This window comes from Crassostrea angulata, chromosome 4 (assembly GCF_025612915.1).
Source record: "Crassostrea angulata isolate pt1a10 chromosome 4, ASM2561291v2, whole genome shotgun sequence".
NCBI classification, from domain to species: domain Eukaryota; kingdom Metazoa; phylum Mollusca; class Bivalvia; order Ostreida; family Ostreidae; genus Magallana; species Magallana angulata.
In genome coordinates, this window is record NC_069114.1 from 197,190 (window position 1) to 214,871 (window position 17,682).

Consider the following 17,682-nt stretch of genomic DNA (forward strand, 5'->3'; position numbering starts at 1 on the left):
GTCAGTAATCGGTGCATGAATTGATGTTTATCAGCTCTATCTATACGTATCTGTTTGTTGTCTGAAAATTTCACGCCCATGGACGGGAACAGTATTCGAATGCTTTACACTTGAATTAAATATTATAATGACTCAAGAAAACATACACATGCAGGCCTGCATGCGCAAAAGAAATATATCAAGGACAATAACTCTCGGATAGACATGGGAAATGCAAAACACTGCAATTTCTTTTCAAAGCTGCAGTTTCGTTCAGAATTTATTTTATTCTTAGAAAAAAGAAATTGATACAATAAACAATTAAAAATATTTGAAACATCGATTGCATTGTTGTTGTAAAATGCTTTTCTCTTTCTAAATAGGAAAGTTTAATATGCTGTTAATGTGGTGGGATTCTATATCATATTTTGTGTACGCTTTTTAACGATGTACTCCTGACATCTTCTGTGCCTGTCCAAGTAATGCCAAGTTTTTTTTTTGAAAGATTTGATGTCACTCGTGAATTTGTTTGTCCGACAAATAGCTGGGATCTAGCTCCTCAATTTATACTGTTAGTGTAAGTTCTGTTAATTTATTTGCACATGCTGGCTACAAAGGTGATTGGTGTCATTTCCCTTAGGAAATTAACATTTAATTATTTTACACCATACACTCATTAACAATTGAAGATGTAATTTAAATTAGTGAAATATGTATCTGCTTCTTTTAATCTATTTTTGTCTGTTGTCTGATTGGGCCGGATTCGTCGGATCATATGATATTCCATCTGAATTTGTACAGACTTAACTTACTTAAAATATTGGTTATATTGGTTCTCAATAAATTGTAAGTATTTTGCTTTTAATGGAAGAATTGACATTTTGTGTCGGGTTTCCGTTTCTAAGATTTACGCTCGTGTGAACAATAAGATTTTTTATTGAAAGATATATATGTTATAAATGCCGGTTTTACGTTGTATACATCGAACATACATGTGTACTAGTACACATGTAAATATGTATATTTTAGAAAAGATATATTGAAGGACATACAATTACATGTATAATACAACCAAATAGATGATGAAAAAACAATTTTCTGATATTAATGGTGTTAATGTCAGGGTACATCGTTTTGGGCACGTCAATCGGAGTGGGTACGAAAAGGTATGGACACGAGTTGACTGTGGCAAGTTAGAGAAGTTCCGAGTATTTTAAAATGGACCCGAATAAGATTTTCAGTCAGAATTCAGCGTTTCTTCAGCAGTATCAGGCCGATCTGAGCAAGCAAACTTCACAGGAAAATGTATCCCGACATATCAGTCTCTTGACAGGAAAGACCGCCCAGGTAAAGAATCTCATGACCCGCAAACTTTTTTTTTATGAGATAGAGGAAATTCGAGTGTAGCGTTGTGCTTATTGATGTTCAATTTATATGCTTTAGCGTCCTTGAACACTAATACTATTTCCAGATAATTACCTCATTGGCCATTGCATATGTAACTTCTTTCCAAAGGTCTAAGGGAAATAACTCTCTGTGAATCTCTTTTTTCCTATCTCATTTCTCCTATATATCCTCTTGAAATAATACTCCAGGAGTATTTAAATTTTAAGTTTAAAGTTTATTTACAGTTAAAAATCTGCTTTAGAATAGCACAATACTTGTAAATCCAAAATGAAATAAACATGAACTAACTTCTTTCATATTTTCATACACTAAAACTGACTCTCTCAATAAAATTAATTGCTCCTCTGCATATACTAAAAAGCTGATTGCTAGGAAGAAGCAATGTGATTTAAACAAAAAATGATTGCTCAGACAGGCAATTGGATACAAGCAAACAATATGTAAAATCTATTGCTTGTAAGGAACAACAGTCTAGACGGGACTCCCAAAACGGAGTTAACTCCCAAAACGGAGTCTTTGGCTCCATCATGCATTGCGGTAAAATGGCGTTTCTAATGTAAACAACGTGCGAGTTATGCCCCTTAGTTCTAAATAAATCTCTAAAATTGGCCAAAAACACGACAAAAATTAAATCTAAACTTTCAAAAACATGTCTGAACGTTAATGTGTCATGTTAATGTCATATGTTCATAACCGTTTACTTGTATTACGTAAGATTAATTTTTAAAATGAAAAATTCACCCAAAACTTCGATCACGCACATTTATAACTGTTTTGAAATAAATTTAACGCTTGGATATGTTTATTTATCATTGTTCGTTAAAAGTATAGTCTCATTTTAATCTTTTTCATGCTAAATTATCCAATTATCTTGAATGATTATGTATTTAACATGGTTTCCTAACATCGCAAATGCCGCGAGTGATTATAATTGTTTTGATGATAATTATCAGTTCAATTTAAAGAGTTATTGAATCTAGAGAGACAATTTGTTTTATTTTCTGGGCTTTCAAACAACCGATCCTATTTTTTAGATACTAAAAAGACGTTTTTTAATCATCGCTAGAGCAACCAGTTTTTGTTAGTATTCGAAGCTTTTTTCGTTTACGCACTTATCAATTTGTATGTTTGGTGATTATAAATTGTAACACAATACGAAAGAAGTAAAATTTAATGCAATTTACCTTTTATTAACGATTAAATTCCATGAAAAACACAAAAATATCACTTTTTAAGCATCGTCCAAACGTCCAACTTCGAAGAGAAATAACTTTCTTAAGTGCAAATAAACCCCTATTTCGTGCAAATACGATCGATAGTAAATTATATCCTGGGTCTTTTAAAACATGTTAGAAGTCTGCCAACACATGCAGCACTTTGCAAGACGATTTCTTGTTGACCCCATGTTTTCATCGAGAAATCGCCATATTTTGTACCAGTGCGCATGCGTAGACTCCCAAAACGGAGTCCAAAATGCTTGCAGAAATTCACTTCCGTTGACTCCGTTTTGGGAGTCCGTCTAGACTGAACAATGATATATACTCAGTATTGCAAAATTTTACTACAGATGCCATGTTGCTCTTTCCTCTCCACATCTTATCAGTCAGTTCTCTGTCAATGTATGACAAATACACCCGTTTTCTTTTTATATATATGTATTAAAGAACCAAGCGGATGAGATGTCCCTGCACACCATCCATTAAACCCCTTTATATAATAAGTATTCAAAAGCTGCAGACCACTTAAAAGTTCGAAGTGGCCTATTTGAAAAATTGAAAACATTTTTTTTAACTAACTCTCCAAACACAGGCACATAAAGTTATGTATATTTTTCATGATTTATACCCCCTACCTTAGCTGCATGTCTGTTGCTCCCAGTCTGAAAAAAAAATTGGATGGACAACCAGGCAGTTGCAGTTTCTTACCTGTTAAACAGGTGCCATTTTTTACTCACCATTAGTTACATGTACATGGGTTGTAGTTAACCTAATATGGTTTATACATGCATTAAATCCAATTCGGGGTGAGAGAAGAGCTGAAGCCCCCATATGAAATTTACTGACCATGCACATATTAAAACCATATTAAGTTTACTTCCAATCATGTAAGGAATATATCATACCGACAGCCTTTGTGTTTATGAAAAAAGTAAAAAAAAAAAAACAATACTTATGTATGAGACAGGAGGAACAAAACAAATGATCACTGTCTTGAAACTTTATAAATACCGGTAAGCAATATTTGGGACAAGAAGAAAGGCAAGGAAAACATTGCTTTACATGTATTTTCTTTTTCTCAAATGTTGCCAATATATTTAGACACTAATCATATATTGTCTATACTTGATTATTACAATTTCTGTAATAATGAGATATTTACATATAGTAATAGTGATTAGTGACTTTCGAATTCAATGTTGTAGAATAAGAGAGATTTGATCATCTTGTTTCTGAGCAATGTACAAGTAGAATTAATAACTATACTATAAAAAAATTATTTTAGGAAACTGTAGCAGTCTTTACACATTTACCTCTACCACAGAGAAATGTAAACATATATATATTGATAGTCAGATAATAATCTAGAATCCATATGTTTAGGATACACAAAGGGATATAACTGTTAACTTATTTTCATTAGAATTATGAGCAGTTCATGTAGCAAATGATATTAATTTTTTTTTTTTTTTAAGTTGCGAAATGCGTCTAGAACCTCTTTGTTAAAGACGTCCCAAGAGGGACCATTGGTTAGTGGGGCAGGGACCAGTCGCCCTCAACTCACACAAGTCATCAAAAAACCACAGGGGATGACCATTGTCAAAAAATCTCCTGCAACCAGGTATCTTTATAAGTACATGTATCATAATCACCCATTTGCATGATGCCACCTTTAATCAAATTATTAAATGTAGAATCCCCCGGTTTTCACAATAATTCATAAATCTACAATCTACCATGGTTTCGCTGTGCTGTGTAATTGTGTAAATCAGTCACTTTGGCAGAAAAATTAACACAGTTGTATATGAATATTTGAAGAGTCGTGGTTGGAGGAAAAGCAACAACTGTTACAAGGCCAGCCCCAGTGAATCCGTATTACAAACGATGGAAGCGGCTCAAGAGAGTCATGAAAGACCTGATGTTTGTAAGTATCATATAAAGATTGGACTTTGTAAGTACATGTACTGTATAAAGTTTGGACTCGGTGTACATTCTATCTTCATTGATGTGCATCATACACTGACCATTAAATCAGAGCATAGATACAGTACAGGGTTTTATCTGCTGATTAATTGTTGCATTAGTTCAGGTTATTGAAAAAGGAAGATTGAAAAAACTTGACTTTTTTAGTTTAAGTATCATAATTGCTGACAGATTCCTTATTCAGAAATTTATGTTATTAAAAAACTGCAAATATTTAGAATATGAAAGAGAATGGAAAGCAATTTGTGTTTTTCTGTAGGTAGCATATATATTAGATATTATTTAGAACTTATGAACCCAAAATCTATTACAGTTATTAATAGAAGTAAAATATACATAGCTGATCTATGTTTGATGTACATGATGTGATTGCCTGTCTGTCTTTTGTTCTCTTTTTTTCTTTCTCTATCATATATAACTCTTTTGCATAATATTATGTTATATATTAATTTTTCATGTACCATATATGTAAAATTGTAAAAGAGTCTCAATATAAAAAAAAAAAGAAGAAGATTGATGTCAAGCATGATAGAGGACAAAATACAATGCAATGCTTGCCATAATGCAGGTTCACTTCTTGTTAAATTCAGAGATTCATAGAGGAGATTTGCCACTGTTAGTAGATACACAAAGGGAGGAAACACCAGCTCTTTAATTAAGAGAGTTTGTAGTATTCTTAAGGTTCCTCACAGAATGACCTAAACAAAAATGAGTTGTGATTTTGTGTATGTAGAGAGAATATTCAAGAGACTGATGTTTAGTACATGTATTTCATACAGCTGATGGATAAAGGCAGTTTTTATACTTTTGTTAGATATTGTTATTTGTTTTATAGTTAAAAGATTTTAACACAGATATTATCATTTGTTGTAGATGAATGCATCTGTTTGTGATGAAGTGATCCATGTTGAAGAAAAGATTGCTAAAGCTAAAGAAGAGAGAAGGTAAACTCTATCATGGTCCCTACAATAAACAATATACATGGAATAAAGCATTAATTTTTATGTCTTAGCATTCTTTATTTATTCTTTTTATTTTCAACTGCATAGATGCCATCATGGTATGACTTCTTAGACGACAAGGGTTATGTGTTTTTACAAGCAACTTCTTAGATTGAGGTTATGCGTTTTTGAAATCTGCAAAAGAAAGAAACAGTTGACTACAATGTTAGTTTGTAAAAGCAGATTTTAGAGTAAATATTCAAACAAAAGTCTTTCTTAAGTTTTATTATTTTCCTTTTATTAGAATATTGACCATGCATCTAATATCCTTTTTTTTATCAGTCTCTCAAGACATCCTTTTAGTTTGTCAGACGAGCTTTCTTATTCTCCAGATTTGCAAATCAAACATTAATATATTTATCCCCAAGATTTCCTTTTGCAAATCAAACATTAATATATATGTCATGGTAAACATGGTGGCCACACTGTTGACACATCAGATTCTGAATGCCAGACTTTACACGGCAGGTGTCTGTTACGGAAGCTCCTCCATTACGAGTCTCTAAAGGACGGATTCCCGTCGTCCGGTAAAGCCTCCCCTGCTGACAGTGGAAACAAGACTCAGGTGACGGCAATGGAGACTAACCCAGAACCTGCGATAATCAAGAGTAAATCTAAGAAGAAGTCCACAGGGGGCGGGGACAAGAAGAAAACGGGGACAACACCAACTGTGTCCAAAGAAATCATAGGTACGCTCAAGGTTCTACATCTATAGGTCAAGGTTATTCCTAAAAATGGTAAGGAATTTTATTAACAGGTCAAGGTTTTACTTGAACAGGTCAAGGTTCTTGTTCTTGTATTTGAACATATTTTATTGTGTAAATAACACAAAAGGATTGGAAACAAGTTCTTACAACTTACAAGTTCCTCTCCTAATGATAATACATACAATATATACAATTGTCATAGTACATGTAATATTACATGTTACTTATAGTTATTGACTTTATAATAATTAAATTCATAGACATACATTTACAAAGTACCTGGTAATTGCAAATATATAGTAGATAATGTTAATATACAGTATAAAAAGCAAAAGCAAAAAGGAATTTAATTATTAAATCTTCCAGACTCTTTAATGAACTTTTGAACTGCTGAAAAAATAAAGCAGTTTGTATTGTAAGACAAATTGTCACTACCCCAAAGAAGCAAATGTGAGTTAATTAAAATTGTTTCTTCAAGCCTATTAAAAAGTGATTCAAAAAGATTGTTTCTTGCATTTACATAATTCTTGCATACAAAGAAAAAGTGATAAACATCCTCCTTTTTACCACAAATACAATTGGGTGATTCAATAACGTTTCTTCTATACAGATCATAGTTCAAAATGCAGTTGTGTCTCAACTTGGTATGTAATATATTTATAGTGCGTTTACCAAATGAAAAATATTTTGGAGGTTGAGGAATACTTTCAGTAATGTTTTTCTTGAATATGTTGAGAGACGTTGCTTCCCTAACTTCTAATTTGAGAGAATTCCATTTCTGAATGGTGTCAGGTACAAAAGATTTTTTGTAAAGTTCTAATCTGCTGATTGGAACAATATAATTTTCGCTTGTTCTTGTAGCAAGGGTTTTAACAATTGGTCAAGATTGACTTACATAGCAACTCAGAAACTGTATGTGTGTGTTCAGGTCAAGGTTAAGTTGTATAGGACATAAGACAACAGTTTTCTTAAACAGGTTAGGTTGTGCTTGTTTCTTTTATTAGTTAAGGGTTACTTTTATAGAACAGTGGTTAACTTAAATGTAATGGTTTTTCTCAAATAAGGCAAACTTAATGTGCTTGTATTTTGTTTTGTTTAAGGTGTTAAATGTGCCATTCAGAGATGATATGTATTAAAAAAAAATAATTATTTCATTTAAAAACTGAACTTTCAGCTGATTAAGAATCATCGAGAAAAAAACCCTGATCTTTCAGTTTTTCATATATTGTAATAACAATTAAGAAAAATACATGTACTTCATTGTCAATATTAAATTTATACTTTAAAAAAAATCAGACTTTATTGCATCATATCAAAAGATGTCATATTGAATAATTTTATTGAAAAATTAAACAACTCAATATTTGATTTGAATTTATAAAAAATAAATAAACACTTGTCTGTGACATTTGATTCTGAAAAATGTTTTGCCTGAGAAACTACATGTCTTTGCAGAAATTGATTTTTGTATTTTTTCTATTTTTAATCTCAGAGACAATTCAGACCAAGTCCAAGAAGTCCAAGTCTGCAGTCACAAGACGTGTGGTCCCTCCATTACAGCTCGACTCCATGGGGCGGCCGATCTTCCCCCTGGTGATTGGGGACCTCACACTCCACAGCCTGGGGGAGGTCAGTACATATATAAATAATAAATGGGGTCACATATATTCCCTCTCATGATAAGTTCTATAATACTTCACAGTCTAGAAGAGTTTGTTTTAGTATTCAGTGGGGGTCACATGTCTTCCATCTGGTGATTAGTGATTTAACACTTTGAATTTTATGGAAAGACCTGTTAATAGGGATCCAACAATTCACAGCCTGGGGGATTTGCATTTGATTCAGTTACATTTAATTTGATTGGTGTTTATCTTTTTTTTTGTGTGTGTAGATTGTGATAGACCGGCCCAGCTTCCACAACCCCCAGTGTATCTTCCCCGAGGGCTTCTGTACGACCCGCTACTACGCCTCCACAGTGTTTCCTGACAAAAAATGTCTGTACACCTGTAAAATCTCCAGCAGTGTGCAGGGCCCTGTGGTAAGTGTATACACATACACAGTACACACAGCACACTCACATACTGTACTGCACTGTACATCTATAAAATCTTCAGCAGGGTGCAGGGACCTGTAGTAAGTGTGTAAACACACAGAAACTGTACGTGTACACACATTCACACACAGTGTACATACAAATGATAGTTTATCCTTAGTGAAATCATAAAGTGATGGATACCAAGTTTTATCTACAACTAGTTTAAGGGAACATAACTCATGTTGAAATAAAATCTCTGATAAATACATCTACTGAGTAATAGAATAAGTCATATCCTGGTAATAAATGCAAAATTGATAATAATTGAGTGAAAGAGATACATGTAAGTATCTATGATTTTTTTTCCAGTTTGAGATCGACGCAGATGATGATGAGGATCTAGTGATAAGCAGCCATTCTATTGGGGAATGTCACAACCAGCTGATCGCCATGATCAACAAGTCAAGGTCAGTCACGTAGGTCAAGGTCAGTCACACAAGTCAAGGTCAGTCATACATGTCAAGGTCAGTCACACAAGTCAATATCCGTCTCACAATTCAAAGTCAGTCACACAAGTCATGGTCACAAGTCATACATCTTAAGGTCAGTCATACATAACAAGGTCAGTCACACAAGTCAAGATCAGTCACACAAGTCAAGGTCACTCACAGAGATACGGTGATCAGTTTACATCTGACAGATCTACATGTAATTAGCACATGTACCCTAGTCTGCTGTGCACTGGTCTGGGGATATTACATCCATGCTAGCAATTTTACAAATGTGATGTAATTCCTGGCGAATCTGATTATAGATGGTTTAGGTACCTTGCTAATAAGTGTGACAAATATTGATTCCAGAGTAATACAGTAAAACGCGGTTATAGTAAACATGCTTATTATGAACTAATGCCTACAGTGAAGGGATTTTCAATTCCCATTGACTTTATTACACATTTTAAACTTGACGGATATAACAAAATACGCTTTTAACAGAGTAAAATCAACCTTTGTTATAAGCGTGTTTTACTGTATGTTATTCTGTGTCATTTGTAGAAGTGAAATGGGTTTATGTAAGGTATAAGACACTATGAGTCTTGGTCAGCATGTTACTGTCAAATCTTCAATAACATCAAACACTCTTTTTTTATCTCACATTATTTCTTGTGTTTAACAGTCATTTCCTGCATTACAGAGGTATGGAGATATTGGAGCCCTCGGGGAGGGGGGCTGATTTCTTCGGCCTGACCCACCCGGTGATTCAGAACCTGATCCAGAGTTCCCCCGGGGCCAAGCGGTGCAGTAACTATAAGTGGGTCAAGTTTGAGATCAGTAAGACGGACACCAATGAGAGTGTAGGAACGGAGATGTTACAGGACCCGACCATTGGATACGACGCCTTCAGAGTCGCCCTCATTAAAGGCAAGAGCTTGTCTCAATACGAAAGTTTAGATTTTATCTCCCCTTTATACTTCACAACATCAGAAAGGGGATATGGAAAAATTTTGAACAGTATTCATGGTTAGATCTCATTTTGATGTTGAGATAATGAGATATAGATGATAGTTATTTTAGAATAAGGTATATTGGAATTACCAAATCATTCTGAAACTTTGTATACTTTATATTTTAATTATATGAAGATATTCACCTAAAATTTTCATAAAGACTGAGTTTAAGTTTACAGTTGTTTTTCTTTATGGACTTACAGTCATATTCATAAAGATTTAATATTGATGTTTTTAAGAGAGAATATTGAGTTGTTAAGTAGAAGATATAATGGAATCAACTTTACAGTCTGTCTGAGGGGTTCTGGGGAGGCTTATTACCCCTTATTGTTGCAAGGTCGTGTTATCATTGTAATATCTATATATTAATTCTTATTATGTAAATTCAATAGTTCAAATATTGAGTTTTAAATTTGTATTGTTTGTTGTATTCAAGATAATTGCTTTCCATAGGATGCATCACTACCTTTATTGTCTTTGTGTAGGAGGAATTAAACATCAGATGCCGTTTGAATCATCAGGAAGTCTGCGGTCATTACTGATGACAAAGACTGCAGGGAAAACTTGAAACATCAGTCACAGGCAAAGTCCACTGGGAAAACTTGAATAATTTGTCACAAAGACCACCTGGAAAACTTGAAAGAACTTTCACAGACTTACAACAGATCAAGGGACTTCAATCACTGAAACACAGCCTGCATAACATCACTAGTGACCACAGAAACAACAACCGCTAAAGTTGTGCTTAATTCACTTAAAAACGCCTGATTTAAGATGAAAAAGATTTATTACAGGTGAAGTGAAAAACGTCACACATTCTCTCTGGCTGCTGTTGCAAACTCCGGCCTCTGTCATAATGGTGACAGACATACTGAAGTACAAATCTCTTCACTTGTTGCAGAAATAAAGGTAATTAGGACACTTGATTGACTATTCTATATCACGTGTTTAGGTATGAATCACTCCTGGTTTAATGTGAGAATCCCAGTGAAATACTAGGAGGCAAGATAAAAAGATATGTATTTTATGTGTTGTTTTCATTATAGGTGTATTTATTAATTGTAATATAAATAATGATAAATAAATACAAGAATATTAGAAAAAACATTTTTTGGTTTATCGTCATGGATCATACTTTTGAAAATGCCTCAATACATATTTATAAATATATTTCTCTCACCTTACAGATTGAAAAAAAACCCATTTAATCACAGCAGCTTCTTAAAGTTGCTGTCCGCCAGGACAATGATACTTTAATTCAATTTTAATCTCATAACTAAATTTACAGTGTTACAGTTGGGAAAATACTTATGTACATTATGTACTTACAATATAATATATGAAAATCATCGGTACAGGCATGATAAGGGATAACAGATAATTGGTTCAAGTTAACCTAGAGAGATAACTTTCTCAAATATTGTATCTTATAGTTTACAAATATTGGTAAGTTGGTTTATGTTTGTGACAATGTTTTTTACGTATTACTGACAGTTTTGAGCTTTGACACCTGTAATGATCATTAGTGACCATTTAGGGCTTAAATTCCTATGCATAACATCATGTACTACTACAGCGCAATATAATTTGGCTGTGCTAATAAAAAGTCATTGTCAGTTGACAAAATTCATTCTGTCACTCTGCATTAAAACAACGATTGCGCAGTATTTAAGTATCAAGGTATTCATGACGTCATCCTAACAATTTGTACTCATCAAGGTCGAAGCATGGCTATCTGGTGACATATGTAATTCTTTTTTTGACCAAAGGAGCCATGTGGCTCATAGGCATATAATGCATACAATTAACAGGAGAATGGCGGGGGATTCTACATGGTATATATTAAATGGTGTACAATATTATTAATATATAATAGATATGTAAATATACGTAAGACAGATAACATTATAAGGAGTTAACATATTAAGTTTTCTCTCAGCTTCGAAGCTTTCAATAAAAATTGGCAAAGTTTCTGAATGGATTTGAAGCTATCATAACTAAACAACTGTATACATTTGAAAAAGGAAGGTTTCTTATAGTAGTGGGGTTTTATGTATTTTTCTCTAATATTCGAAAAAGCAGGACATCAGAACAAAATGAAATTCGTCCTCTATCTCTTGAGAATTAATAATTCTTTTCAAAAAATCAGTATATATTTTTTCAACTTGTGGGGCTTTATAAAAAAAACCCCAAGTTTCACACCCATAGTTCAGAACAGAACTAAAATATGTATCAAATAAAGAGAGCGTGGTCTCAACATTTAGACTATTTTCTTTAACCTATTTCAACAGTAAAAACAAACATTTTTTTGCTTGTATTGCAATTGAGTTTTGCGTAGAGTCAAATTTGCCATTTACTTGAAATTAACACCAAGATAAGTAAATACGTCAACAATGTCGAGCTCTGTGTTATCACAAGAACATGTTTCAGAGCTTTTTGTTTTACCACCATTTCGAAAAACGACCATTTCTGTTTTGCTAACATTTACCTCTAGCTTCCATCTATCTGTATACGCTTTTAGTGTATCTAACATTTTTTGAAGCCCTTCTACACTTTCCGAAAATAACACAGTATCGTCAGCATACAAAAGTAAAAAAAGGTTCAAATCTTGAAGCTCAGAAAATATTCGGAAAATTGACCATTAACTTTCACACAGCTTCTAATGCCATTCTATTACATATCGCCTTTCGGCTCTACGAGGGTATCATGTAGCATTATCTCCGAGTGCAGCGAGGCGTTACTCAATTCAAAGAAGTTAAAAAATGACCTGTGTGACGTAAACACACCTGTGGTCAGTGGTATATAAAGCACAGCTCCACGTGCCGAAATCATTCTTTTTCTCTGAGCGGCGTGTGTTTATACCTGTACAACAGGTGAACATCTTATAACGGTGTGTATTAAAACTTAGAACGTTGTTCAGGTTTCTTGTCTTGTTTTCTGCTGTAAAACAGCTACCTTATTTAATTTTATGTAACGTTATACTGGTAAGGTAAGTTATTACAAAGTTGGGTACTTTACCGTAATGACGGAAAATCAGGACGATGTCCTGTCGTTCATGGGAAGCGACCATGAGAATTACTCAGACATAGATGAATTGTTTGGCGATAAACCCCGGACACGAAGTGTTACGGAGGACACAATAACAAATGCAACAAATAAAAGAACTAGAGGAATGAAGCGCAAAGCGCAGACCTCATGTTCAGCGAGTGCAAGTGCACCGCCACCACGGGTGACAAAACAATCTAAAAAGTCAAAAACTCAGTCTGAATGTGTTCAAGAATTTAATGTTGATGAGCTAAAAAATCAATTAGGAATAGATAAAATCTTACAATCTATTTCCTCACTCACTGACACTGTAAAACAGTTGGGTAGTTCCAATAGTATGGCACGTAATACGTGCAATGTAAATGACATGCGGTCCACCGAAACTACGGTGCGCACTTCGGGTAATAATTCTCCCGGAAATTTCACACAAAATGTACCCAATAGACCGCTAAGAAATTTGGTAAACATACCTGATTATGATTCACGACAGACTCTTGACGAAACCCCTGATGATTTTGACTTTGATTTTTCTTATTTGAATGATCAAGTTTCTCCCTCTATTGAAGGTGTTGACCCTCAAGAAAGTTTTAAGGGGATTTTAAATGATGAATCAATTCAGATAACAATTGATAACAATGATTGGGATATCCCACAATTAAATGCAAATGAAAAAACTGGTCCAAAAGTAAATGAAGCACTTGGAAAAGCTGTAAATGCAGCCATCTCTATTAAAAGAAGCAAAGAAAGCATGGTTGATTTAGAGAAAAAATATGACAGACCAGAAAACTGTAATTTATTGAAAGTTCCCCGTGTCAATAAAGAAATATGGGATGCCATGAATAAGCAGGCCCATTCAGATGATCTCACTTTGCAAGTAATTCAAAAATCTTTAGCCACGGGTATGATACCTTTAGTACAGATGGCTGATATGCTTGTAAATAAAAAAGAACTTGAGCCTCACGTTTGTAAAAAGATGTTGGCTGATTCAATAAGTATGCTTGGCAATGCATTCTACAATGTCTATATGAAAAGAAGAAATGAAATAAAAAATGTTTTGAATTTTCGATATCGCAAAATTGCTTCTTCTGAAATCCCAGTTACTGATCACTTGTTTGGAGACAATTGTGTCTCTAAACTCAAAGAAATGGGTGATATTACTAAGCAACCAATTGGAATGAAATCGAACTATGATACAAAATTTAAAAATACAACTCAAGCAAAAAACTACATGTCAAACCAGGGGTATCAACCCATCCAAAACCCATACAGAGGCAAAAACCGCCAGTATTCATCATACCCTTCCCAGAGAGGCAGAGGTCAAAGGGGACAATTCCAGTACAGAAGTGCAATGAAAAAGCAGTACAGTTACAACAAGTAAAGGTGAGAAAACTGAATAAACCTTACTGGAAAAAATTTACAAAAGACCAATGGATATTAAATATAATTGAACCAGGTTATAAAATTGAATTTTTTCAACAACCTCTTCAAACATTCTTTCCGAAACAAATTCAATTCAATGCAGTAGAATCTGAAATGGTATCAAAAGAAGTAAAACAGTTGGTTGATAAAGGTGCAATTGAAGAAGTAAAAGATATTTCGGATGCTTTTATTTCAAATATTTTCCTTGTACCTAAAAAAGATGGTAATCTCAGGCCAATCATAAACCTAAAATATTTAAATGAATTTGTTGAATATTATCATTTCAAACAAGAAAATTTGACATATGCTTTAGAACTGATTCAGAAAAATGATTATCTTACTTCAGTTGATTTAAAGGATGCATATTTTAGTGTCAGTGTTCACCCAGACTACAAGAAATTTCTAACTTTTTCTTGGAATGGAAAATTTTACAGATTTGTAGTACTACCTTTCGGATTAACATCATGTCCGAGAATATTTACAAAGATATTGAAACCTGTATATGCATTTTTTAGGGAAAATGGCATAAGATGTTGCTATTATATTGATGATTCCCTGATCATGAATCAAACATTTTCTACATGTCAAGAACAAACAAATATAGTTATGTCAGAATTAAACAATCTTGGCTTCACAATAAATGATAAAAAATCTATAACCAGTCCTTCACAGAGAATTGTTTTCTTTGGAGTTATAATTGATTCAGTTGAATTCAAAGTTTATTTGACAGATGAAAAAGTTGAAAAGATTTTAAGACAAAGTCAATTAATTTTGTCTAATCCAAGAATTCAAATCCGGCAATTGGCCTCATTGATAGGTTTATTGGTTCATGCTTGTAATGCAGTTTTCGAAGGACCTTTGCATTACAGGACTTTAGAAAGAGATAAAGATCAAAATCTAAAATTGAATGGTGATGATTATAATTCTTTCATGACTTGTTCTGTTGAAAGTATTAATGAGATAAAATGGTGGTGTAGAAATATACAATCTCTAAATGGAAAAGATATTAGATCAAGACCAATTGATTTTTGGGTTGAAACTGATGCATCCTTGCAAGGTTGGGGTGCTAGATTTGAAAATAAAATGACAGGAGGTAGATGGACATATTCGGAATCATCATATCATATCAATTTTTTAGAATTAATGGCCGTGTATTTTGCACTAAAATCATTTTTCAAAGAATACAGTTCAATACATATTTGTTTCAAAACGGACAATACAACTGTTGTTTCTTACATTAACGCAAAGGGTGGCATGCATTCAAAACAACTTGATGATCTTTCAGTAAAAATATGGAATTGGTGCATAAAAAGAGAAATCTTCATTTCTGCCCAATATTTGCCCGGATGTGAAAATATTTATGCTGATTTACTTTCTAGGCAATTTGCTGATTCTACGGAATGGATGTTAAAACATGATATTTTCGTAAGAATTTGTAAACAATTTTTTACTCCAGACATAGATCTTTTTGCTTCTCGTATAAATAGACAAATGAGAAAGTTTGTTTCCTGGAGTTTTGATCCTGACGCTTTTCATATTGATGCTTTCACTTTATCTTGGTCAAACTTATGTCCATATATTTTTCCACCTTTTAAATTAATTGGTAGGATAATTAATAAGATTTTAGAAGATAGAGTTAGACAGGCAATAATTATTGCTCCGTTATGGAAAACTCAAACTTGGTTTCCGCAACTTATGTTTGTTTTGATTTCTATTCCTGTTAGAATTCCTCGACACAAGGACCTCTTAGTGATGCCACACTCGGGAGAGCTACATCCACTCCGCAAGATAACTCTAACCGCCTGTCTTGTATCAGGAGATCCCTCTATGACAAAGGACTGGCAAGATTCGATAGTGACATCATCCTTGCTTCCTTACGTCCGGCCACAAACAAACAATACCAATGTTGCTGGCAAAAATGGATACTTTGGTGTTCTAAATGGAAAACCAATCCCTTTTCAGCCTCTGAAGAAATAGTTGTAAAATTTTTGATTTCTTTGATGAGTAATAAAGTTTCATATTCTGTTGTGAATACTCATAAATCAATGTTGATTAACACTTTGCCATATTTTGGTGTTTTATGGGTTAAGGAACCATTATTACTTCCAAAATTAATGAAAGGATATTTTAATTTGAATCCAAGTAGACCAAAAGTGAGAACATCATGGGATGTATCAAAGGTTTTGTGTTTTTTGCGCAATTTAATGCCAGTACATGAAATATCTTTACGTCTGTTAACTTTTAAATTAATAGCTCTTATTGCGCTTACAACAGCTTCAAGGGCCCAGACACTTTTGGCTCTTGATTTGAGATATATGTCAGTGTTTGCCGATAAGGTTATTTTTCAAATTCAGAAGTTATTGAAGACATGTAAACCTGGGACTCCTGTACATAGAGTTGTTTTACATAAATTTTCTGATAACAGACTTTGTGTGGTTTCCACGTTACATGAATATCTAAAAAGAACCAAAAACAATAGAAAATCATCTACATTATTTGTTTCCTACAAAACATTCAATCCTGTTTCAACATGTACGTTAGCAAGATGGCTGAAAAATGTCCTAGAACTGTCAGGAATCAGGAACTTTACTGCACATTCCTTCCGTGGAACTTCCGCTTCGGTGGCTTATTCGTCAGGCGTATCGATAAAAGAAATTATGGATGCAGCAAATTGGTCCTCATCAAAGACATTCTTTAAGTTTTAATATAAAGAAGTGAATATAGCTGGATGTGATTCTGATGGACATTTTGCGAATACAGTTTTAAATAGATAAACAATTGACTGTTTGATGATGGTGTACTATTTTTACATTGTTGATAAAATCAATTAAAATTGTAATAAAAAATTACTTATTGTAATGTTATGATATGTATGAATTTTGATATTGATTAAAATGTGGTTTATTTCGACTTTTTTATTTTATGTTAAAAAAATTATTGAATTTTTTGAAATAATGTCTTTATTCTAAAATTTTTGTTTGTGACCAACTCTTTAAATATGCTACATGATACCCTCGTAGAGCCGAAAGGCGATATGTAATAGAATGGACCCTCCTCCAAGCATCCTTTAGGATGTAAAGGATGAGGGTCATTCTATGTAATGAGCCTGAGGCTCAAGAGGGTATCATGTACCCAACCCGAATTGATAAAACTTTGAGGAAAATTACCCTCCCAATTTATATTTTTGGTTGTCACAAACAAGCTTTCAAGAATGATTTCGGCACGTGGAGCTGTGCTTTATATACCACTGACCACAGGTGTGTTTACGTCACACAGGTCATTTTTTAACTTCTTTGAATTGAGTAACGCCTCGCTGCACTCGGAGATAATGCTACGTGATACCCTCTTGAGCCTCAGGCTCATTACATAGAATGACCCTCAT

The 17,682-nt window shown here is 33.5% G+C and overlaps 2 protein-coding genes across 2 annotated transcripts; both read left to right on the forward strand.

The window, feature by feature from the left end:
* Positions 1–1,148: 1,148 nt before the first annotated feature.
* Positions 1,149–10,932, forward strand: LOC128182453 (transforming growth factor beta regulator 1-like). The gene is made up of 10 exons (XM_052851079.1): positions 1,149–1,326; positions 4,079–4,224; positions 4,422–4,527; positions 5,460–5,530; positions 6,056–6,276; positions 7,787–7,923; positions 8,186–8,332; positions 8,699–8,796; positions 9,524–9,750; positions 10,322–10,932. Exons 1-10 carry the CDS (start codon positions 1,198–1,200, stop codon positions 10,402–10,404), a joined length of 1,365 nt encoding a protein of 454 aa, XP_052707039.1. The 5' UTR covers positions 1,149–1,197; the 3' UTR covers positions 10,405–10,932.
* Positions 10,933–13,248: 2,316 nt separating this feature from the next.
* Positions 13,249–14,327, forward strand: LOC128179373 (uncharacterized). Its single transcript, XM_052846786.1, has one exon. The coding sequence runs from the start codon at positions 13,249–13,251 to the stop codon at positions 14,257–14,259; it is 1,011 nt and encodes a 336-aa protein (XP_052702746.1). The 3' UTR covers positions 14,260–14,327.
* Positions 14,328–17,682: the final 3,355 nt, after the last annotated feature.

Bases quoted from the DNA above. Each gene is read 5' to 3' on its own strand.
- LOC128179373 (XM_052846786.1), top strand. From the start codon at position 13,249: ATGCGGTCCACCGAAACTACGGTGCGCACTTCGGGTAATAATTCTCCC.
- LOC128182453 (XM_052851079.1), top strand. From the start codon at position 1,198: ATGGACCCGAATAAGATTTTCAGTCAGAATTCAGCGTTTCTTCAGCAG. The intron at 4,528-5,459 runs GTAAGTATCATA...CATTTGTTGTAG, and splicing joins TCATGAAAGACCTGATGTTT to ATGAATGCATCTGTTTGTGA. The intron at 7,924-8,185 runs GTCAGTACATAT...TTGTGTGTGTAG, and splicing joins CACTCCACAGCCTGGGGGAG to ATTGTGATAGACCGGCCCAG.